Source organism: Haliotis rufescens, unplaced genomic scaffold, assembly GCF_023055435.1.
Source record: "Haliotis rufescens isolate VD_foot unplaced genomic scaffold, xgHalRufe1.0.p SCAF_1, whole genome shotgun sequence".
Taxonomy (NCBI): Eukaryota; Metazoa; Mollusca; class Gastropoda; order Lepetellida; family Haliotidae; genus Haliotis; species Haliotis rufescens.
In genome coordinates this window covers 9,828,090-9,853,310 of record NW_025963779.1, presented here as the reverse complement: position 1 = coordinate 9,853,310, position 25,221 = coordinate 9,828,090, and the positions used below count along the sequence as shown (strand labels likewise).

The window sequence follows — 25,221 nt, the reverse complement described above, 5'->3', positions numbered from 1 at the left end:
ACTGCTTAATTGCGGTTAAACTGAGCTGAAAGGTGTGTCCGTAACCCTATGTTTGCACATCAACATTGTTTAATGTTGCTAAAAATAAAAAATATTATGTAAATAATGTTTATATATTGTACATTACCTTTCTAACTCATGATATAAAATTATCTTTTGAAGATACACTCTTTTATTTATATTGGTTTTTGGTAAGAAACACTTGTACATAAAAAAGTGTCTGTCCTGTTACCAGGATGGATCAAAACTGAAAAATAAATAATCCTTCAAGATTCCCATAATTCAAAATAACAGAAATACAGCTTACTTCCTGTACTATCATGGCAGCAGTGTCCTTCAAGTGAGAGAAGACCTTGGATAATTCTGCTTGACAGGGAAGTTTATTCCTATCATGAATACTCTTTTCTTATGTCTGTGCTGTTACTGCTCATTTTTGCCAAAACAAATATTTTTTTCTAAAACCATTTTTTCAGAATATTAGAAAATATGAACTGTTCACAATGCCATGTGGTCTCAACATTTCAAGGGAGGTCTCATTAAAAAAACCTGTAATTAATGTCAATTTGTCTATGCTGTTACTGTCTGTGCTGTTACCTTCAAACATGTAACAGGACAGACATTCCGTGGTAACGGCACAGACTTATCATCATCTTAAACTGTCTTTCCTTGTTTAACCAATCAATAATATAATTACCATAATAACTCACATAATTCCTTTTGAAATAACACAGACATTCAAGAGGCTATAGTTGTACAAATCTTCCAAGCTGAATAAAAACAAGTTGCTCAAGACTTAAAAGTAACAGCAGAGACAAATATTGGTAACAGCACAGACATTTGGTCAGCTTTATCTAACTATTCTTGTCCAATCACTCAATATTCAAATTTTATGAAACATTAAGACATATGTTTTCAAATTTATCACAGTTTAGAAGAAAACATATACATAAAAAATAGACTACTTTGTTGAAGATAGTTATCTGATGAATAAGTAACAGCACAGACATTCCGTGGTAACAGCACAGACATTCCGTGGTAACAGCACAGACTTATCATCACCTTAAACTGTCTTTCCTAGTATAACCAATCAATAATATAATTACCATATTAACACAAATAATTCTTTTGAAATAACACAGGCATTCAAGAGGCTATGGCTGAACAAATCTTCCAAGCTAAATAAAAAAAATTGGTTAAGACTTAAAAGTAACAGCACAGACATTTGGTCACCTTTATCTAACGTTTCTTATCCAATCACTAAATATTCTAATTTTATGAAACATTAAGAGATATGTTTTCAAATTTATCACAGTTTAGAAGAAAACATATATACATAAAAAAAATAGACTACTTTGTTGAAGATAGTTATCTGATGAAAAAACAACAGAAGGGTGGAGAAGACAGGTGGTGTGGTGGAAAAGGGTGAGGTTGTGAAAAGTGTGGAGAGGACAGATGGTGTGGTGGAGAAGGGTGAGGTTGAGAAAAAGGTGGAGAGGACAGGTGGTGTGGTGGAGAAGGGTGAGGTTGAGAAAAGTGAGAGTGACATTTTACTATCCGTTCCAGATGATACAGAAGCGTGTCTTGGAAAATGTGTGGTTGTGTTATATGATGGTTTTCCATATCCTGGATACATAGATGTTTCTACCTATGATATATATGTGGAATGCATGCACAAGCCTGGCAAAAAATGGGATCAAAAATGATTCTTTTGGCCAAGACTCCTGCTGGACAAATGCTGGTACAAGCACGAGGACATTATTGCCATCATTCCTGAACGAAAGAAGATTGAAGGCACTGCTTCCCACTTCAGTGTTGAAAACATTTACTGGGAAGCTATTACAGATAAGATAAAACAGAAACAATAAACAACCTGTGGTTTCTGAGTGAATGAAAGGCACCATTTAATTCTGGCACTAATCAAATAATCATAGAAACAAGTGAATTGTACTTTTAAGGAAACTATAATTCACCTTTTCAGACCGTTTATTTGAGTATTTGCAAATACAATCGCAAATGAATACAGCTTCAACAGGAAATCTTCTGACAAGTTTTTTTTCTCCAGATTATGTTGATGTTTGACATGGATAAAGTTGGTTATTGTGTTGTTGCTTCATGACAAAAACTGTCACATGACTATTTAGTGTAAGTTTAAATCAATTTAAATTCTTTGTAATTCTAGGGATTAACCCAAAATGCAAAAGTTATTGTCTTTGGCGTTACTTCCGTCTGTGCTGTTTCCTACCAGTATCCTACATTCAGATTACATAGAAAAACACATTCAGTTAATAACATCCATATGATCAGATACTGTTACTTAAGCAAAACATTTTCTTATTTGTCAGAATTCAAAATTTTGAACTTCTGAACAGGATAGTTGACTGCAAACATAAGTTTGTCCGTCCTGTTACTTTCAATTGTCCGTCCTGTTACCGACCGGTTTCTATAGTTCAGATTACATACAAGAATATTCAGTTAATTACACCTACTTGCACATACTTTTTTCGTATTTGTCAGATATTTCAAAATCTTGAAACTCCTGAACGTTATAGTTATCTGCAATCAAAGCCGATTGTCCGTCCTGTTACTTTCAATTGTCCGTCCTGTTACTACGTTGTCTGTCCTGTTACAGCACTTAAAATAGAAATATACTGATTATTTATTTTTATTTTTCAGAAGAACATATTTGAATTCAAACATATATCATCTAATGAAGTATATGTGTCAAATATATGATGCAATAATCAGGGTATGTTTGTCATATTGGATTTGAATGAATTCAAATGTTTTCATTTGACTCAAATGCTGGACAAATCTGTCCATAAAATAATGTATCCAATCTCTTTTTAATTGTACTCATTGAAATATTAAACAATACATTTAAAAACAAGAACTGACATGATTTGTGTTGAACTTTGAAAAATATTGTTACAGAAAATATAATTGTTAACATGGTAACAGGACAGACATATTTTTCCTATTCAGTGTTAATTAATTATCATAATTAGGACATCTTTGATTATTAAGGTGTCATTTTGCTTAACATTATTATTCAGAAGTTACTTTGTGTACTGAGTCAATAAAAAAGGAATTTTACAAAAGACAATTTTGATGTTTTTGCTTAGTTGAAATTCTGACATTTTTTGAGAATGACCCATATAGAGGATATTATACGAGTTTTCATGTCATACTATGTTTACGACACGAGTGTCTAAATTCCGGAATTTAGGCACGAGTGTTGTAAACATGGTATGACACGAACACGAATAAAATGTTCTATTTATTTCCGAAAAAGATGTCTACCTACAGAGACGAATTTTAGTGTTTGCCTATGAGGACAGCAAGTCGCAACAGCAGCGGAACCACAATTTATCTCTTATAATATTCAGCTATGACGTCGTTTCCAGTGTGACGTCATTTCGACCTCACGTCACAACATGATTCGAATTACGTCAACAATGCCGTCCGGATGACGGAAACAATACACTGTGGGTGTATGACCCTAGGGCACATATGATTTTTATTAACTCCGATATGTTTGCCCTCGTAGGTAATAAACGAAGATATGACCTTTGTAGCTGGAGGTAAGGCAGGTGCGCGGGATCGAGCGACGACTTCCTCTTTTGAAGTCTTCCTGCGAAAAATTACCCAGATACTGAGTATGGACTAATGATTATAGATTTGATTACATTATAGATTGGTTAATTACAATGTGGGATATCAGCCTTCTCCAGGCTTGATGTCATGGTAACCCGACGACGTGGATCGATGTTCGTACTATCGACCCCTACTTATCACTACCGCTGCCATTGTTACTAGCGTTGCTCACAGGGTATCAATCCCACATACACATAAAGCTTAATTATTAATTAATATATAAATATGTAATTAGCCTTTCTAACAAAGGCGTGATGCAGTTGAGGTTGAACGATTAGATACAGGTTTGTTTGTTGTTTTACGCCACTCTCAGAAATATACCAGCTACATGGCAGCGGTCTGTAAATAATCGAGTCTGGACCTGACAATCCAGTGATTGACAACATGAGCATCGATCCACGCAATTGGGTCGATGACATGCAAGTCAGCGAGCCTGACCACCGGATCCCGTTAGTCGCCTTTTACGACAAGCATAGGTTGCTGAAGACCCTATCTACCCCGGATCTTCACGTGTGTATTTAAATTTATATGCACAAGAGAACGTGCTTGGTATTACCTAGTACAAATTGACAATCTTATGTGTATCAGTTCTGTCAGATCGACCTTAGGCCAAGGTTAAGTAAAAATGAATAATGTTCAGGTAATGAAATAGTTATGATATACTACTAGACTCAAGTAACTTTAAAACTGAATTCGAATTATGATTGAATGTAGTGTGTACATTAACTGTTTTCATTATGACTACCAAGAAAGGTGAGAGTGTATGTTTTTTGGTGGTATTCAAATTTCAAACTTAAGAAGTAATGCCCCTTTATCAAGGGAAGTAACTCCATGGCGGATTTTATTTACAAAACAAATGACACAAATCATTAACGTAAGTTTGTTTGAAAAACAACAACTAGACAACCTTTTTGCATGACAGTAATGTTATTTATTACCCAATTTATTAGTTGAATTAGGCTGATACGAGACCATTTGACAAGTATCAATATAATACTATAAGCTAGAACCATTAGCTGTTATATGGTATTACTATTAGCGCGGTTAGTACATTCACCTACACTGTCTCCAGCCCACAGGTCCTTGAACTATGAAGCAGGATTGTGATATTACTGTAACACGCGACCCATATGACTGTTTACATGGGTCCGTTGTTTCAGTAAAATCACACTATCCAGTATCTTGCTTCAGGAGGCTGAGCTGTCGTGCTCCATAATAGTAACCCTTTCTCAGCAAGCTCGGAAAAACACTGTCTTTGTAATACATTCATACAAAATAAGTGACTGTGTTGAGATCTGAGTAATTACTTTAATAGCATAAACACTGGAAACTATCAGATATTGTCATCTTTCACTCGTCAAGACTGTAAAATTACTTATATTCCTTCTGTTGCATGGTAACAACAGATGGTTTACACCTGTCATAGATGGCTTCCATAATGACTTAAACCATACCAGTATACGGCATGTTTTGTTTTACAAGTGTTGAACACTTACTTGTTGAAATTATCTAGACGTATTCCTTTGTAAAAATACGAGTGTATCACACATACAGAAGCTCATATACAATGTACAATATAATAGATCTATAGCCTACTCAATGACCTTTTTAAAGAAACTCTTTTAGGTTCTCAGAACGAACCGTGATCTAAGTGATGTCATGATTTGCATGTTGGGAAATATGACTGTGAAAATGACTTAGGGAGCAATTATCTCTGATGTTTCAAGGGGAAACAGTTCATTATTTTAAAGATACTTGGGCACCTGTTTGTGTTGGAAAAAGGAATTGAGTTCCTAAACATTAAGAAAACAAATGCTAATCTTGAACCACTCTCCTGTCTGGAAGTAATGATAGTCTTTAAGAAATAGGGGCGGCCGGGTAGCCTAGTGGTTAAAGCGTTCGCTCATCACGCCAAAGACCCGGGTTCAATTCCCGACATGGGTACAATGTGTGAAGCCCATTTCTGGTGTCCCGCGCCGTGATATTGCTGGAATCTTGCTAAACGCAGCGTAAAACCATGCTCACTCACTCACTCACTTTAAGAAATAATTGTATTTTATTTTTCAGATCTGAAAAATGGAGTTCCTGTTTCCCATAGATGAGAATGTCTACTACAATGTCTCTCTTGTGTTTGCCCTGTATCAGTGTAGGCTACACAATACCTCATCAAGGACAGATGCTGAGGACCCAGATGTGATTGTAGCTGAGGATGAGGAAGATGATGATGTATTTGAATCAGCGTCATCAGAATCATCATTATGGAGAAAAATCCAGGGTTTCTTTGGAAGCCCACAGGATGAGACAGTTCCTCTGGAGAAACCTGTTACAATCACTGAGCAAGAATGTGTCAAAGTTATCAACTTCAGTCAAGAACGATCATTCAATGCAAACATATTGCTAAACTGGACATGTGTTGCTTTGGCAACCTGTGTCTTAGCCATATTAATATGGTTCCTCTGCTATTGTTTGATAAAACAGATGTATGGAGGTAAGGAAAAACAAGATCAATCCTCATCCAGGGAGGAAATAGCTGCAGAGGTAACTGAAGATTTCAAGTTTTCGCAGTCTGGTGTGGAGGATGTTCTATCACCAGGTGTTGAGTTGCCAGCACCAACAGATATAAAACCGGCTCCAAATAAGTGTGCCATGACATTAACCATAATAAAACCTGGATGTAATAATGAATTCATAAGAGTCAATAAGACTGATACAAAATGCTTCCTATCATCTACAGTTGACAAGTTTCTTTGTGAACTGGATAAAGCTTTGGGTATCTCATCTGAATCCTTTTCAAATCAACCCATGAGTATGACTCCAAATCTGGCTACTAGTGCATCATCAAGTGCCATCAGTAACCTGGTATCTCCAAGACTTGGTCGTCGCAGTACCTGGCGAAGACCAAGACAAGGCTCCCCCTCACTGCCTCTTGGAGACCTGAGTCTTATGGGAGATGACCAGACTACAAAGGATAAGCATGCTTGGCACGAAGTTGAAAGAATGAACACAAGGCTTGGTTGGTCATCCTTGAAAACTGATGACATTGATTTTGGAAATATTGAAAACAGAAATTTAAGGGATGTTCTCACCTTTCATATCAGGAATTGCCCAGTAACCTCAGAACAATGGTTTGCTGCCTCTATGATTGTTAATTACACATTGTTGATGCTAGAGAAAGAACTTCATAAGGCTCCATCTAGTTCCAGCTTTAGGTTTGTTGAATTCAGAGGTATAGGGAGTGTTGCCAAAGGTCTGAAAATATCTAAAGCTAATCAGTTTGACACAGCTATGATCATCCAGCCTTCTGAGTGTGTGCTCAACAATGTCTTATACCACAATGTGTCTGAAGATATTCCATCGGGGAAGGTGTTGCTCTCTGTAAAGGACATGAAGCAGGAGAAGAAACCGAAGCAGTATACAAAGAGGGCATCTGTGTCGGATTCTATTGGAACCTACCTCCTGCCCAAAGAGATTCTGACTCTGTGTAAGGAGCTGGTGGACCAAGCCATTCAGAGATTGATGAACAGCAACAAGAGTCTTCTTGACAGACTTCCTTTCTCAATCCGTACTGCAGCTGATGGTGATTTGCAGCTTATTCTAGACACTAGGATGCTGCATGGCCTTGGGCTTGGAATACCGGAGATTGGCATTAGATTGTGTCCAGCCATTCCCTTGATGAACACTAGTCTGTCACTGCTTCCTACTGTGTATGCTGTTACTCCTTGGGTTGTCAAGATGCAGGCGAGAAGACCCTCAAGCAGTTCCATGAGAATATTCCGGGACAGGGTGGAGAGTCTTGATCCTGATCTCATGTGGAACCTGTCTTTCTGTGATCTGGAGTCTTCCTACCTGGCTGCTATGGACCAGAAGCTGCAGCTTGCTGGAATCACAGGCTGTCACAAGATCTGTCTTAGAATCATGAAAGCTTTGTTCACAAGTGGCTACAAAACATCACTTCTCAGTCGAGGAGAGATCCAATCCTACCAGCTGGAAACCATTTTGTTCTTTCTCCTCCTGGAGAGTGCGCCATGTAACTGGACAATGGAGAAACTGGCTGACAGGGTGTCAGACTGTGTTCACTTCCTTAGGTCAGCTTTACAGAGTATGTGGCTGCCTAGTTTCTTCGTCAACAACCCCCACCTGGAGAAGCAGATGCCAGCCCTGAAGCTGTACCCTCTTCTGACTGGCGGCAGACAGGACAACCTGCTGGCCAACATGAAGCAGGAGACTGTCGAGAAGGTCCTCAACTTCATAGAACAGAGGCTACAGGAGGTCGGCCTTCAGGGCTGCATCAAGGAGGAGTACTCCCTGGAGATGTGGGAGTACGAGTTCTTCATCTTCGGATAAGATATCGCCGTCTTCATATTGAATTTATGAATATAATCATCCAGTTTCACAGTTTTCAATGATTTGATCATAAAAATAGTATCGATGGAACATCTTGAAGTTCAGCATGTCATTTAGTATATTTAGCCTTAAGAATATTTCTTCTGTTTACTTTTTCTTGTCAAGATGTTTACTTGATAGAAATAACTTGTCTTCACTGTCATGGACATAACAGATGAGAACCAATACCTAAATGACAGTTTAACTGCATGTATAACACTGGAGAAAATATATATATGCATATTAGTTACATGTAATTAGTACCACCGATCATGCAAGGGCTGAATAATGAGAGCTTATCCCACATATTTTTATACATTGTCAATCAAAAGCTTTAACATGTTTAATGTATTTGGTTATGTTCTGTTAGTTTATCATGTTTGTTAGGATGACAAATGTTTCTACAAAGGTGAGGTGAGGTGAAATGGGGTTTAACGTCGCGTCCAAGATTATTGCACTTATATAGCGACGTGCATGTACGTGTGTGTGTTTGTGTGGCTGCTTGTACTAGTCCGGACTGATGCCGATTTATAGTGCTAGCTCACTGAGATACCATGCCGCAGTTTAACATGAATACCCCACTCAGACACAGTATGCTGACTCCGAGCCGACCAGTCCTTGTTTTAGCCCCTTAATGCCGAGCGCCAGACAGGGTAACAACAAGTACCATCTTTTAACGTCTTTTGTTATGACACGGTCGGGGATCGAACCCCGGACCTTCCGCTCTCCGGGCGGACGCTCTACCACTAGACCACGGAGGCGGTCTTCTACAAAGGAAAGTAGTGACTGGATAATGGTTTAAAAAAAAGAAAAAAAGATAAGATATTCAATCTATTTATTGTGTTATGGATAATTGCCTATTTTACTTTATTTTACATAATTTCCATGTTTTATGTCATTTCAATTTATTTGACATGTTCTGATCATTCATATCTCCAAGCATCAATGATTTGACTTATAGAAACTTATTAAAGATATACCAGGCCTGAAAAAATGATTTTACAGTTAACCGTCTAACCCATTTATTACAAGTAAATAGTGTTTCTGTTTTTATCAGTGTTTTTATTTGAACTTGCAAATTCCAAAATAGCAACTATGGTAAATAAGTTCTTTCCAACTGAAAAATGCTGACCAGTTTTTGCCTTAGTGTCTAAGGGCATGTTACCATGTTTTTGGTTTAGCCATATGATTCATATTGATACATACAGTAAACTATAGTTATTATGAACTTAAAGGTACCACTCATTTTAGTTTGTTATAACCGTAGTTCGCTATAACTTAAGCACATATACAACATATATACAGCAAATGGACAGGACTAAGTAAACAGTTTGTTATAAGCATGTTCGTTATAAAAGTTAACTGTATATGATATCGTCCATATTTTCAGAAAAAATGTCTGCAACATGTCAACTATTGTTTTAAGTTAGTGGAAGCGCTTGGCATGTGCTATGTTCTGATACCTTGACACCATGTATACTGGTATGATCACGTAGTTGCTTGTGATGTGGAGAAGCACAGTGAGTCACCAGATTTCATTTGCTGCAATTCATTTCAAAATAGTTTTGCATTATTTTAATATAACTTCTTTCATTTTTGTAAATTTGTAGGTGGGTTTCTGTTACTTTTGAGGATGTACCCAGCACCAATGCAAATTGTTTTTGCCAAGATCTTATTTTTTCTAGTTGTCATCCTAACAAACAATGCTTGTTCGTGGAACACGTTTTCAATAGATATAATCATGAATGTGGTTTTATGATGTTCAAAACTATCATGCAAGACTGTTATTGTTTTTTATTCATCTGATTGTCCTCTGACAGTGTAGCATAATGCAGCTGATCTTGGAATCCATTTAAGGACTATAACTTTATTCATCATGTTAATGTCTGTTTTTTGTTTTTGTGTATATTCAATAATGTTTTAATTCCAGTGTTTTTTGCTTTAATATATGCAGGTGCTTGTTCAAAGAGGTTGCCAAAATGTGTTATTTATTGCTGATCTGACACTTCTATTCTTTGTTTTTTTCATAAAACATTACATTTTTATTGCATTCTATTTATCTTATCCAGGACAAAGCATGTGTTTGTTATCACTTTGTTATTTTATTTCTTTTATCTTTATAATATTCATTTTCTATCAGTGAATGTTATTTCACTAGGTGGCCCAGTCATCTAAGGTGTCATCATCATCAATGCGCTGTGCAGAGTTGTGTCCCTTGGGTAGGGTAGAAGTGTATGAGCATGGGTTCCCGGAATCCGGTTCACCCTGATTATGTTTCTAGGTTTGTCAGCACCAGACCTGTGTCTGTGCGTTTCAAGGAAGTGGTGAACATCTGAGACCTGCATCTCTCAGGCTTTCCTTCCACATTAATCTGACACGCTGTGATATAACTGGAACACTGTTCAAAGCGGCATTAACCAAACTTACTCACTCACTCACTTTTATTTCACTGCTAGTTTGCTTACCTTTCACTACTTATGTTGACATATACTACCCACAGAATGTAAGGGAGTTCTGCATTTTGCTGGAATCCTTTATGTCAGGTCATTTTGTGGCATCCAAGACACCACAATTTGAGGTGCACAGTTGCTTCCCTTAGACATGCCAGGATCCCATGATCTTGGTTTGAATCCCAGATTCAGTCTGATGTTTCTTGGTTTGTCAGCACTGTACCCTTACTCATGGTGTCACCAAGGTGGTAATTGTCAAAGACTTGCATCACTTCAGGCTGACACTTCATGATCTAACTGAAATACTGTTCAAAGAGGTGCTAAACCCAACTCACTCACTCATGCAGTGGGTACATGGCATATGTGCAAGTAGGACATGCCCAAATATTCAGGAACATACAGAATGATAAACCAGGGCACTCCACCCGAACGTAAGTGTTCCTTATATTCTGTGGACATAAGTGTTCCTTATGTTCTGTGGACATAAGTGTTCCTTATATTCTGTGGACATAAGTGTTCCTTATGTTCTGTGGACATAAGTGTTCCTTATGTTCTGTGGACATAAGTGTTCCTTATATTCTGTGGACATAAGTGTTCCTTATGTTCTGTGGACATAAGTGTTCCTTATGTTCTGTGGACATAAGTGTTCCTTATATTCTGTGAGTAGTATAGGTTGTAACAGTGTGATCACACACGAGAACAGTCTTAGTCACATCTGGACTTTTTGTGTACCCAAGTTGTACTTATATTGTTTTGAAGGAATAGGAATAAACTGTTGAATTAATAAACAAACATCTTGTTTTTATTATCAATTTGCATGACAGTTATTGCAGATTATGATAAAACAGTGTCAAAGCAAAATAACACGTTTTATTAATTACAGCTTGACATTGACAGTCAAAATAACTTATGACTGAATGCCTCTGACATCGTGTACAGTTACTAGTATATGGAGTGCTGTTACAATCATCACCAAAAAATGGATGAGTCAAATTTTTATATCCATCCTAACATGCTTGAATGTCATGTTATATAATTGTACATATACTATGTCACTCCCCTGTGAAGGTCTTCGTTAGAATTGGTCTTCAGCTTGTAAGAAGTGACTAACAGAATCGCTAGGCAATTAGGTAAATAATCGAGTCTGGACCAGACAATCCAGTGATTGACACCACGGGCATTGATCTACTAAATTGGGATAGGATGTCAATCATCGATCACGAACCTGACCACCCGATCCCGCCTCTTACGACAAGCATGGGTTGTTGAAGACCGATTCTAACCTGGATAATCACAGGTTCATATCACATGTTTGTACTGCAGGAAACTGATTCACAAACTAAATGTAAAACAATAAATTGTCATATTCTCTTTTAACAAGATATCTGAAAAAGATGTGAAGATAACCCAATTTAAAATAATCCGACTTGGGCAACCTCGCCAATCACCACTCACTCACTATAGTCTTACACCCCTAACAAAATATATAAGAAGATCCTGAGCGGTTACCATGCATGTCTGGCTACGTCGACTTGACGGATAAGGGAGAGAAGCGTTTTGTCGGCCGATCGGACCAAACTCATTTTAGGTATTCGACCGATCGGGGTGTTACCATTGTAATTTTGCAGATTGCCGCGTTAAACAAAGGAAGTATGTCGTGGACTCGGCGATTAGCTTCTTTCAGATCTTCCTCAATCTCAGATATCTGGATCTTGTCGAACGTCCTTTACTTGAACAATTTAAATAGGTACATTTTGTATTGGAGGTTCGGGGTATGTAGATAAGTCTTGCAAATTAACAGCAACTCTTCTTTCCAACAATCCGATCAGATCTCTTTACAAAGCCCCTCGGTCCTTCTTGCAATCTTCACCATGTTGACTTGTTGTTGAAGTGTTTGCTGAAGACGTCACAGGTCTGGGTTCGATTCCCACGCGGTACAATGTATGAAGTCCCCGGCGTGATCTGGCTTGAACATTGCCAAAATTGGTGTACGTCAAACCCAACTCACACTCTTAACCATGATACCCTACATCTGTAGTTGAGTTAAAGGAAAAACCCTGTCGGGTGTTTCACAACTCTCCGTCTTTATAGGCCCTCAGTCAGGTCATTTGTTGTGGTCAAATGTCCACTGTTGCGACGTGCTGTTCCGGACGCATGGTACCATTATAGGATAGCCTTTAAACACGTCCAAACACAAACCGCTTGCCTCTTCACTCAACCATTTTGTCTGAAACAGTGATGGCAAACTCGTAAATATAAAACATCAACGCCAAAGAATAACCAGTCGCGTTTATCCAACGAAACAGATTCCATCGATCGTAAAAGGCAACGGGGTGAAAAATATTTGAATTGATCACTGAAAGTCAGTGATGAAACCAGGTGTTCACGAAAAGGGTAAGGATATCCTGCCCAATCTATCCTAACTCAATTCATGTCAGCTCATACACTATTAGGAGCACTTCACCCTAGGTCAGTTCAAAGGCCAACTAGAGTGACCCGACAATCGGATATCGTTGTTATCCATTGGCGATTATCTCTTTAACAGTATCAGAAGCTGATTGGAGAAATCCTGGGCATGCTTTCAGGTGTCTATACTTGAGGTGTCCAGATGACCAAAAACATAAATTACCTGATTGTAAATTAACCCTTGACACAAATAAACGAAAAAGATGTGATTATTAGATATTATAAAGAGAATAACAAACCTCGTGGTGCAACTTCCATATGCTGTGTTGGTTATAACATTCCTTAAGTAGAGGCCTCTCTCTGTCTTTGATAGTTCCAGTGCTGACACACAGCACGGTTGTTCTCAGACGCCCGTCATGCATCAGCGAGAAGCCCTTGAAAACATAGCATGGTTACCATAGCACTCAACTTGATAGGGATGATCACATTTGACGTTCTATTTAAATATACACTATTAGAATCAGATAAGAAATACCCCTATCAAAAGTGGAGTAGTATATTTGCAATCCAACAATATCTTGTAAAACATGACAACTCTAATATGACAATAAACATATCACCGCTGTAATTCTACAGCTGCTACATGTACTGTTGCTACATTTACTATTGCTAATGGTCCTGCTACAGCTACGACTAGGGCTACTACTACAGTTGTCATTGCAGCAACAATAACAACAACGGTACCTACCTCTACTAATCAGATATTTTCATATTCTATTGGATTGTTTCATTGTATTGTCAGGTGAGATTTACCTGTATGTTGAGACCATGTTTACATTATATTGTCAGGTGAGATTTACCTGTGTGTTGAGACCATGTTTATATTGTATTTTCAGGTGAGATTTACCCGTGTGTTGAGACCATGTTTATATTGTATTTTCAGGTGAGATTTACCTGTGTGTTGAGATCATGTATTGTATTGTCAGGTGAGATATACCTGTGTGTTGAGATCATGTATTGTTCTGTCAGGTGAGATTTACCTGTGTGTTGAGATCATGTATTGTATTGTCAGGTGAGATATACCTGTGTGTTGAGATCATGTATTGTTCTGTCAGGTGAGATTTACCTGTGTGTTGAGATCATGTATTGTTCTGTCAGGTGAGATTTACCTGTGTTGAGACCATGTTTACATTGTATTGTCAGGTGAGATTTACCTGTGTGTTGAGACCATGTTTACATTGTATTGTCAGGTGAGATTTACCTGTGTGTTGAGATCATGTATTGTACCGTCAGGTGAGATTTATCTGTGTGTTGAGATCATGTATTGTACTGTCAGGTGAGATTTACCTGTGTGTTGAGATCATGTTTACATTGTACTGTCAGGTAAGATTCACCTGTGTGTTGAGATCATGTTTACATTGTATTGTCAGGTAAGATTCACCTGTGTGTTGAGATTTTTTTCATTGTATTGTCAGGTGAGGTTTACCTGTGTGTTGACATCATACTTACATTATATTGTCAGGTGAGATTTACCTGTGTGTTGAGATTATGTATTGTCTTGTCAGGTGAGATTTACATGTGTGTTGAGACCATGTTTATATAATATTGTCAGGTGAGATTTACCTGTGTGTTGAGATCATGATTATATTGGACTGTCAGGTGAGATTTACCTGTGTGTTAAGGCTATGTTACATTGTTCTGTCAGGTGAGATTTACCTGTGTGTTGAGATCATATTTACATTGTATTGTCAGGTGAGATTTACCTGTGTGTTGAGATCATGTTTACATAATATTGTCAGATGAAATTTACCTGTGTGTTGAGATCATATTTACATTGTATTGTCAGGTGAGATTTACCTGTGAGTTGAGATCATATTTACATTGTATTGTCAGGTGAGATTTACCTGTGTGTTGAGATCATGTTTACATTATATTGTCAGGCGAGATTTACCCGTGTGTTGAGATCATATTTACATTGTATTGTCAGGAGAGATTTACCTGTGTGTTGAGATCATGTTTACATTGTATTGTCAGGTGAGATTTACCGGTGTGTTAAGGCTATGTTACATTGTATTGTCAGGTGAGATTTACCTGTGTGTTGAGATCATGTATTGTTCTGTCAGGTGAGATATACCTGTGTGTTGAGACCATGTTTACATTGTATTGTCAGGTGAGATTTACCTGTGTGTTGAGACCATGTTTACATTATATTGTCACGTGAGATATACCTGTGTGTTGAGATCATGTTTACATTATATTGTCAGGTGAGATTTACCTGTGTGTTGAGACCATGTTTACATTATATTGTCACGTGAGATTTACCTGTGTGTTGAGATCATGTTTACATTGTATTATCAGGTGAGATTTACCTGTGTGTTGAGATCATGTTTACATTGTTCTGTCAGGTGGATTACCTGTGTGTTGAGGCCATATTTACATTGTTCTGTCAGGTGGATTACCTGGGTATTGAGGCCATATTTACATTGTTCTGTCAGGTGGATAACCTGTGTGTTGAGGCCATATTTACATTGTTCTGTCAGGTGGATAACCTGTGTGTTGAGGCCATATTTACATTGTTCTGTCAGGTGGATTACCTGGGTATTGAGGCCATATTTACATTGTTCTGTCAGGTGGATTACCTGTGTGTTGAGGCCATATTTACATTGTTCTGTCAGGTGGATTACCTGGGTATTGAGGCCATATATACATTGTTCTGTCAGGTGGATTACCTGGGTATTGAGGTCCTCTTTACACTGCTCCATGAACACCCTCCCAGGGTACAGGCCCTTGTGATTATCCAGGCAAGTCATGGTCTGGTCGTTTTTCAGCTGGATAAATAGTAATTGTATTTGATTTTCATCCAGGTACAGTTACACATATACAGAAGAGTTGACATTTTACAAATGATACTATTTGACACATAACACTCATTGGGAATGCCATTATAATACAGTAGGTTGTATAATACAGTAGTACTGTACTTTTTGATGACCTCGCAGATCGGACATACAAGTCACTGCTATAATACACATCTGTTTTTATTCAATTGTGGTTTGCCTTGATAAACAAGTTAGAGTTTGAGTGAGTTAAAATTGAAAGTCACATCGACAGTATTTCAGACATATCGTGACTGATAGAGGTTAGAACAACGACGTAGATGTTATATAACAGTGACAGAAGTTTTATAATAGAGGTTATGCCATTATCAAGGCGTGTGTGACACTCTCACAGTCATCATTCAAAATATATGTAGTCCGACACGACTTTAAAAGATACTCTGCAAGACGTAGCCATCTTCCCGAGGCAGCAAGGGAGTTAAAGGGCAAGTTCACACGGAAATGAACCAATTTTTCTTGTACTTTTTCCACATTAAAAGCGTTAACATAGAAGTGTCATAGACAAAAATATAAAAAGATCATATTTAATTAACATATTTTTTGCATTAAAACGATATATATTTTTCACATTTACCAAGTGTTCTATTTCCACAACAAAAACACCATGGCTTATGCCCCTTGCAATATGACGTCATTGGTGCCAATTGATAAACATTATGACGTCATCATGCTTTGTTAGAGCCGCTTCACGTGGTGTAGGTACAGTTTTGTGATTCTAGCGTCTCAGATGCCAGCCAGAATTGTGTTATGCTGAGTCACTACTGCGCCGGAATGTGTCGTAGGCCATGTTGTTTTACCGCAAACTGGTACTTGATATCTTTTGCGTTGAGAATAGACAGGGACCCAGTTGAATTGGCACCAATTACGTCATAATCTAAGGGGGATAACTCAGGCCTGTTTAGCTCGAAAAACGAAGGCCTCATAACGGCATATCATTTTCACACTATTGTGAGCTTCCTACTTTCACTTTGAAAAAAATGAGTGTATATTTTCAAACACAGATACTAATTAATTCTAAAATTGCGTTTTGTTTAGAAAAAGAAAGAAAGTGATTTTTGCGTGTACACTTCCCCTTTAACGAACTTGGACAATCAGTAACCTCCCTTGTCTCGGGAAGACGAGGCGTTGTATGTCTCAATGTTTATTATATTCACGATGTGAACAAAACGTTCGTTAGTTAAGCCAATGGACCGGTTCATATCCGAACACCTGCTTGTGATATAGTCGAATGTGCAAAATGGACTCTGTTGTTTAAGCAGAGATTTCTTGTGATTATGGAAAGGTTTTGACGATTGTATTAATATAGAGCACTATGGAATGATGGAAGGGACATTGTCGCATTGTCGCGCTTTGGTTGATTTTGACACTTTTTGCTTGTTTTTGTAAGGACGACAAGGCGACAATGTCCCTTCCAGGATTCCATGGAACACGGATGAAGCGGGCGTCTAAGTACGACTTACTGATGTCATCACCACATGGTGGCATGTTGTTCACACACGTCTGGATTACGGATTATGACATATACTACTCAAAAGAAGTTGAAGAACACCCAAATCTTTCATGTTACTGTAGTTAATCTATCATGCCGTCCATTCAAAAGAAATTAAAGAACACCCGATTCTTTCATATTAACTACAGTAATATTAAAGAATAGGATGTTCTTTAACTTCTTTTGAGTGGTATATGTGGGAAGGTTTGTAGGTGTCGTGTTACTGACCTTCCCCCATGCTCTGACGTCCTCGTCATACACCAGCAGCTCGGGCCACACGTGCTGTAAGAACCAGGAGAAATCCCGACACTTGAGCCGCTCCTTCAGTGCCAGGCGGGAGGACAGGTCCCCAGCGTCAAGGGTCTGGAACGGCAAGCTCGAGCTGTAGGGACTTGTCGAATAGGATTATTGTTTGTTTGTCGGTTAACGCAGCAGTCAGCAATATTAAAGTCATGTGACGACGGCCTGTAAATAATCAAGACTGGACAAGACAAACCAGTGATCGATAATGTCGATAACGATCCACGCTATGGGGTACGATGACATTAGTTAGTGAGTGAGTTGGGTTAACGCCGCTTTTAACAGTATTCCAGTTATATCACGGTGTGTCAGCTTAATGTGGGAGGAAAGCCCCAAGTGAAGCAGGTCTCAGTCGTTTACCACTTCGGTGAATCCCATGAGCACGGGTATGGTGCTGACAAACCTGGAAACATAAACGGGGCGAACCGGGATTCGAACCCATATTCATAGGTTTCTGGCGTTTCAAAGTGACGCAACTCTTCACAGCGAAACGCGGCGCCTTAGACGATGGGCCCCCCGTGCCCCCACGATGACATTAAATCAACCCAGCGACCCCACCGAGCCTGACGGCCCAATCCATTTGGTCACCTCTTACGACCAGTAAAGGTTGTCGGGGACTTATCCCTACCCTGAATCCTCCTAGGGTTGTCCAATATGAGGATGCATATATATATAGATTCATGGACTATCAAATGGAATAGGCGAAGTTACGATAAATAGTTAAATTTCTGCTGCGGGAATTGCTCATCACATAATGTCAAACTCAGGCACCCTTAAAAAAGTATGGACTGTTTTGTGACCGAGTGCCGCTCAACCGGAAGTGATCATATTTCCTTTATAAAATATTACAAGCATTGTGTTTGTTTGTTTGTTTGTTTGTTGTTTAAGGCCACACTCAGCAATATTCCAGCTATATGACGGCGGTCTGAAAGCAATCAGTGATTGACATCATGAGCATCGATACATGCAATTGGGATACCACCCGATCCCGTTAGTCGCTTCTTTCGACGTGTTGTGATGACCTTGAATACCCACCTCCATCTCCGGGAACTGCCGATACACGAATCTCTTGTACGGCCCCATCCACACCTCTACTGCACGCTTAAAATTGACCAGTTTGATCTCGTGCCTGCCCCCTCCCGGGAAGGTGTAAGGCTGGGGACGCTCGATGTGACCCACGTGCGAGCATGGCACGTGCAGCAGCTGACCCCCACACATCCACACCTGGAAAAGGATTATTTCCTTACACTTTATACATACTTGTGAATATGTTTTACTCATACTGTGGATGAACGAACGAACCGAAGAAAGAAAGAACGAACGAACGATTTAAAGTCATATGAAGAAGATGATGATAATACCACCGACAACGTTTCTAGCAGGAGAATGACCTCACCCTCCAAGCCATCTCAATGTTCTCCCCGCCCCAGATCTGCATCCCCTCGTCATAGGCACCGATCTCCGCGAAGTAAGCCTTGTCCACAGCATAGGCCGCTCCAACCATTGACACACCCCTGCCAAACCAAGAGAACGGTTATATTCGACTATAATCACATTATTATATCAACATATCAAAATCAAAGCCCAATTTGTCAAAGATCCACATTTTCACGAACACTGCCTCATTGAACTATTCAAGACATCGCCAGGGAATAGTCCGTCATGTCAGGCTTAAGGCGCTACCTTCTTGGGCTGTGTCGTTGCTCTCCTAGTTGTTCAGGTCGGAAGCCGAGGCCATAGAACCCGAGTTTCCACTGAAAGCCGTATCTCATCACGTTGTCCTCAGCCACGTTGTACTGCAGTGTCCGAGCATCCACCTTGTCCAGCACACTCATTGCCAGCGTCTTATTGTTCTTCCGGATCTCGTTGAGCAAGGGAGGTAACCTGGGACCAAACGATTCACTTCGGTTCTATAAAAGTTATAATTTACATTACAATTTTAGATATATATTTTCTTAATTCACTATTTTTCTACGGAGGGCACTGCTACATGTTTGAAACGATTGATATGAGGACTATGGGAAATAAAGTATCGATAGTACAGTCACGTGAAGATTCGAACAGTCCTAATGTTTCTTCAACAAATTGCGATTATCAATCCGGTTTGCCAGCGTATGTGTCCAATACAAAAAGAAATACCAAATCAAAACCCACATAAATGTAAGAAATGTTTCGTAAGAAATTCCGTTCGTCGTTTGTATTGTATACTTTATCCCAAACAACGTTTCTAATTTCATCAATGTTCTGTGGTGTTAATGTATTCCTGGTGGTTGTAAGGGCCCCGCTAACTATCGGACTATTGGACCAATGGCTGGCACTACCCACCAGTCAACTTGAACCTCCATGTGGCTGTCGAGGAAGACGAGCACATCACCCTTGGCTTCCTGCCATCCTCTCAGCCTCCCTTTGATCAAGCCTACCCTCTCGAGCATGCGCACAACCTTTACCTTTCCGGCTTGGAAATGGTCCGCGATGTACTGGTCCAGTGGCTTTTTCAAGACATCTGAATATTGAGCACATATTATTTTAAATGTAATACTAGAATCGTGTTTCCATTCTTGAAGCCATTTCTGTAATGGATTAAAGTTGGTGATCAGGTAACAGGCACGAGGTAATATTCAACTTGGTGCCCAATTTGATGCCGATGATTCAAACCACGATCTAACATGGATTTAAGGGAACCCTTTCGAATATTCCAGAATACACACAGGATATCTGCTAACTCCAAATTTTATGAAGTGTATTGATCTAGGAGTTAATGACCACCCCTTTTATGTAACACATTGCGGTTATCACATGATCCAGAACTAAACTTGAAACTCTGTAAAGCTTCTCCTTGGAAACCGTACCTAGACTGCTGGCGTCATCCACCAAGATGATCTCCTGCAGCAGTGATGGCGGCGTCCTGGTGAGGATGCTGTAGACTGTCCTCAGTAAAAGTGAGCGCCACTCGTTATGGAAGGGGATGATGACACTGGTTGTTGGCAGCTGAGACACGGGGTATATCACGCTGCCACAGCTGGATAGGAAGGAGCTGGACGTACATTTCTATGCCACATTTCTTATAGAACTCTTTGATAGGCATTTAGAAATTGGGAGAACATGAATGCATCACACTTGTTTATGGACCATAGTAACTTTTTTTATTCTTTGTACGACGTTTCAGATCTACTTCTTGCTCCTTCATCAGATAATTCACTTGATGACGGAGCAAAACGTTTACAGCTCTGAATGTCGTACAAAGAATAAAAGAAGTTACTATCCATAAACAAGTGTCATGTATTCAATTGTATATAATATATGCCGTATGTGACTAGCTATAAATATTTGTTCAATATTACAGATCCCCACTTTTTGTACATGTATATTGACGTGGTCTTTGGAAGTAGTTTTTGTTCATTCATCGCGTTTCTGTGTTCATTTTCATTTTGAAAGCAATACAATGAAAGCGACACAACCCATTCCATGTTCATAAGAAATCTCTGCTAAAACAGCCTAGTGTATAATTCAGATTATATCATGATCATGTGTTTATGAATCACCATCAAATAGTCATGACACCTGGTGTTCGTGAAAAGGTGAGCGTCTCCTGCACACACTTACAAAGGCAAGTCAAGTGTTCATCTGACAAAAGCACGGGAGGATATGCTACAAGACGATTGATGTCTTAAAAAACGATAATCAATATTTTTGTATTTCGTCACAGAGAGTCATTGTCAAAGAATATTTGGTGGATATCATGTGATCCATACAAGAGAAACATTTGTCTATTATGTGGCGACAATAGCTTCACAGATAAACTATACTTTCAAACGAACAGGAACGTTTCCCTTGTAAACTATCAGCATAACAGATTTCCAAAACAACCCTTTAAAAAGCTTGTTCCATAACGGTTTTCTGAGGGATCGTTCAATAACGGTCAAATGGCCAATTCCCTTCCACTGATTTCCCAACATGAAGTAGAAATAAAAGGGACAAGCTAACCTGCCTTGTCTATTTAATTTTGAGATATATGCATACGATTTAGACTGACATGAAACACTCCACGAGGGTGCATGACAGGAGAGATGCCTTCACATTTCCAATAGTCAAATTTCTCTTTGTGTCGAGCGATATTCCAGCAGCTCCAGCCTTTGGTGTCTACATTTCACAGCCTTTGAGGTACAATTGTGCATTCACTTTCTACTATGGCTTCAAAAACCGTCATACGACTCTTGTTCAGTATTTGTTCGATCAAGGCCTCAATGAAGCTTTCACAAGGTTTTATGGAGACATATACAGGATAATTCCTAATTTGACGTCATCATTGACACAAATGTCGTCCGATGCAATTCCGTATTTTGAATTGTACCAGATATTCCCGTGTCTTTGACAGTTGACCGTTGACTTGCCTTTGCATGTGTTTGTGACGGAAGCCACCGGTGGGGCAGATTACGCTCACCTTTTCGCGAACAGGTAGTATCATCACTATTTGATAGTGATTCATTAACGTGTGCTTATGGTGGAGTCGGAATCGTACAATCGACTCTGCTTTCAGTAGAGATTTCTTATGAATATGGAAAGGGTTTGGGCGCTTTTAGCTGCACATGGGTGTGCCAACTGATATAACTTTATAATGGTATGACAGATGCATCTCGTGAGTAGCATGCTAGTATGAATTTAGGTATCATTGACTGTTTCGGGGCCTTTGTAGGCATTTAGAAGTTGGATATCCACACTATAGGGGAGTTGATCTTAACACTATAATGGTAATGCTACTTTTACACACAAAAACTACTAATCTAGATATCTTAAAATCAGTACATTCATACATACTTCATTCCAAAAGGTTTAAGCTAACGTGAGACTATAAATCCCGCCCGCATGTATATCAATCTTCTAATCATTACATCAAACCTTTTGACCATGACCCCATGCTTTTGTTAACGTATTTAGTGTATCATCATGTATTGTTTTGTTTAATGCCTGCATAACTTGTACTGGAGAAATTGACATAAGCCGTTTGGCTTGTGTACCGATCCAGATTCACTGAATAATATTTTTTAAATCATAACAAGGAATTGTATACTCTGGCTGAAAACTTAATTATTATACATACGTGTGGACATTTCTTCAGCTGAGGTCATGTATATGTATAACGTGATATGTTGTCTACTCCAAATTGATGATGTGGATATGCTGTTGGATATGCTGTTTAAGCTCTCTGTACTGTTGTTCCATGTATTTCACATGAGTGTTAAGACATATGAAATACTTTATTGTAAACCCCTTCTCATACAATAAATTTATAATGTCAAGGTTGCAATGTAACTATTTATCTATTATTGTATACATGTTGTACTACTAATATGCACTGGATAACAACTGTCTGTTTGTATATGTATAATAAAGAAGGTGTATGTAAAATAAAGATATTGATATCCATAATAGTCCTTGTGTGTGACACCGGGATTACGCTGTGGAAGTGAACGTCCTTTACTCGTTAAAGGAAACGCTGAACTTGAGTTGGAATCTCTTTAATCCAAGAAACATAGCTATTGCCCTGTCAAAAACCACACAATTGTTTTTTAGGTTTCAAAGTGGTACCGTCTGAGGTGTGAGGTGAGGTGAAATGGGGTTTAACGTCGCGTTCAAGATTATTGCATTGCACGTGCATGTACGTGTGTGTGTTTGTGTGGCTTCTTGTACTAGTCCGGACTGATGCCGATTTATAGTGCTAGCTCACTGAGATACCATGCCGCAGTTTAACATGAATACCCCACTCAGACACAGTATACTGACTCCGAGCCGACCAGTCCTTGTTTTAGCCCCTTAATGCCGAGCGCCAGACACGGTAACAACAAGTACTATCTTTTAACATCTTTTGGTATGACGCGGCCGGGGATCGAACCCCGGGCTTTCCGCTCTCCGGGCGGACGCTCTACCACTAGACCCCGGAGGCGGTCCGGTACCGTCTGAGATCTGAGTCAGATTGTGTTGACATGTCCTATGGCGACTGGAATGGTGTTATTCACAACTCACTCACCTTGCAGTGGTGGGGAGACCTACCTTGGAAACCTAGTATCCGGGATGCTCCTGTTGAGGCCGATGAGATCACTGGCCAGAACATTCACTTTAAACGTCTCCATGTACTGCTCCGCCAGCTTCAGCTCCGTCCCCACAAACGTCATGCCCCTCCCGTTTTCCCCATTCGCGTTTAAACCAGGATTCTTCCACCCCTGAACCTGGATATCTAAACCCTTATTCGGATCAGGTGCACGTGCCTTCGTTTTGAAAGACCCGAGTATCCAGTTGAAGAAAAGTCCGCACAGAAACACATGGAGAAAGAGTGTATATATTTTGGCACGGAACCTCATGGTGTTTATCATGATGTTATACCATCACAAGAGACAGCTGACCAAGATGAAGATGAGGATGATGATATCTTATTCCTTACATCTTCATACTGCTGAAACCATCAATATCAGGGACAAGCTTGTGCTTCTCCCTCAAGGCAGTAGCCGTGACATCATTTTAAATTGGAGCAATACGATCCAAATATGTAATACGGTAGTCGTTCAATAACCCATCGCGCATATACGACGAAGCCCACTGATGGTAGAACCATGCATTCAGAGCACCTGACCACAATAGACCTCAATGGCTAGACCTGTTCTCCGGAGGAAGATGTTAACTGTTTCAACATGTGTCGTAAGTCGGGGTGCACGATCACTGTAAAATTGATTTTTGAAACTTGTAAACGTAGCTGGAGCCGTAAGGTATGTAGATGACGTTCATCAACGGAACGTGATCTTGTTACTCAGTGCACCCAATGCATGTCTCCATCCTTTTTGGAGTTGCCTTAAGTCGGTCAGCGTGTCACAAGTCCGTTATGTGGCCGAGCTGGGACACTGTGTTACAATAGTAACCACATTATATTGACCATGACAACATCACTGTCCAGCCATCACAATATGTATACAGCATCACTGTCCAGCCATCACAATATGTATACAGCACTACTGTTCCAGCCACCACAATATGTAATCTCCTCAGACAACTCCTTCCTCGGATATAGCAACGTTGACAGCATCAGGATGTACGCCATCAACACGTACAATGTCCCCTTTCTGCAAGCACTACTCATTGACATACAGGGCTGACGGCGGCTGGCGGAACTCGAGGCACAGATGTTGGAACAACAAAAACTCCACAATGAATGATCCCTCCTCGGTTATTACTTAGAACAAACATACTTTAACATTGTAACATGGTGTGTGCTGATACACATAATAATTAGAACACACATAGACAGGTTTTACAGATTAATTTAGATATATCAGTTAATCGATAGAATCGATAGAAGTTTTATGACTTGGTCGTCGCTGTAGTCATACCTCAATGGTCTGGTATGAGAAGGTAATCGATCGAGCCAGAGTAGGTAACATCTGTGTGTAGGGTTCGCTGTATACAACAGATAGGGGAACTTTATTGAATAATGTGCGGTAACACGCCCGCTGTGTTCGGTATTATAATAGTGTCAACGTGGCCAATTCAGACGAGAACGATTGGGATATGATAATTCAATTCCGCTAGAGGATGAAATGTATGGATATACATGGTTAAGAAGTGAGTGAGTGAGTGAGTGGTGATGGTTTTTTAA

General features: G+C 39.3%; 2 protein-coding genes across 2 annotated transcripts; one reads left to right on the top strand and one right to left on the bottom strand.

Annotated features, from left to right (window-relative positions):
* The first annotated feature begins 4,471 nt into the window (after window positions 1-4,471).
* Window positions 4,472-8,561, top strand: LOC124136660. The gene is made up of 2 exons (XM_046502630.2): window positions 4,472-4,528; window positions 5,722-8,561. The coding sequence occupies exon 2, from the start codon at window positions 5,731-5,733 to the stop codon at window positions 7,996-7,998; it is 2,268 nt and encodes a 755-aa protein (XP_046358586.2). The 5' UTR covers window positions 4,472-4,528; window positions 5,722-5,730; the 3' UTR covers window positions 7,999-8,561.
* A 2,706-nt stretch (window positions 8,562-11,267) lies between these two features.
* Window positions 11,268-24,967, bottom strand: LOC124136661 (polypeptide N-acetylgalactosaminyltransferase 13-like). The gene is made up of 10 exons (XM_048402614.1): window positions 23,628-24,967; window positions 20,429-20,598; window positions 19,905-20,082; window positions 19,263-19,463; window positions 18,976-19,093; window positions 18,615-18,803; window positions 17,508-17,642; window positions 15,623-15,721; window positions 13,193-13,327; window positions 11,268-12,714 (listed from the first exon to the last, which is right to left on the bottom strand). Exons 1-10 carry the CDS (start codon window positions 23,945-23,947, stop codon window positions 12,592-12,594), a joined length of 1,668 nt encoding a protein of 555 aa, XP_048258571.1. The 5' UTR covers window positions 23,948-24,967; the 3' UTR covers window positions 11,268-12,591.
* Between the last annotated feature and the right edge of the window lie 254 nt (window positions 24,968-25,221).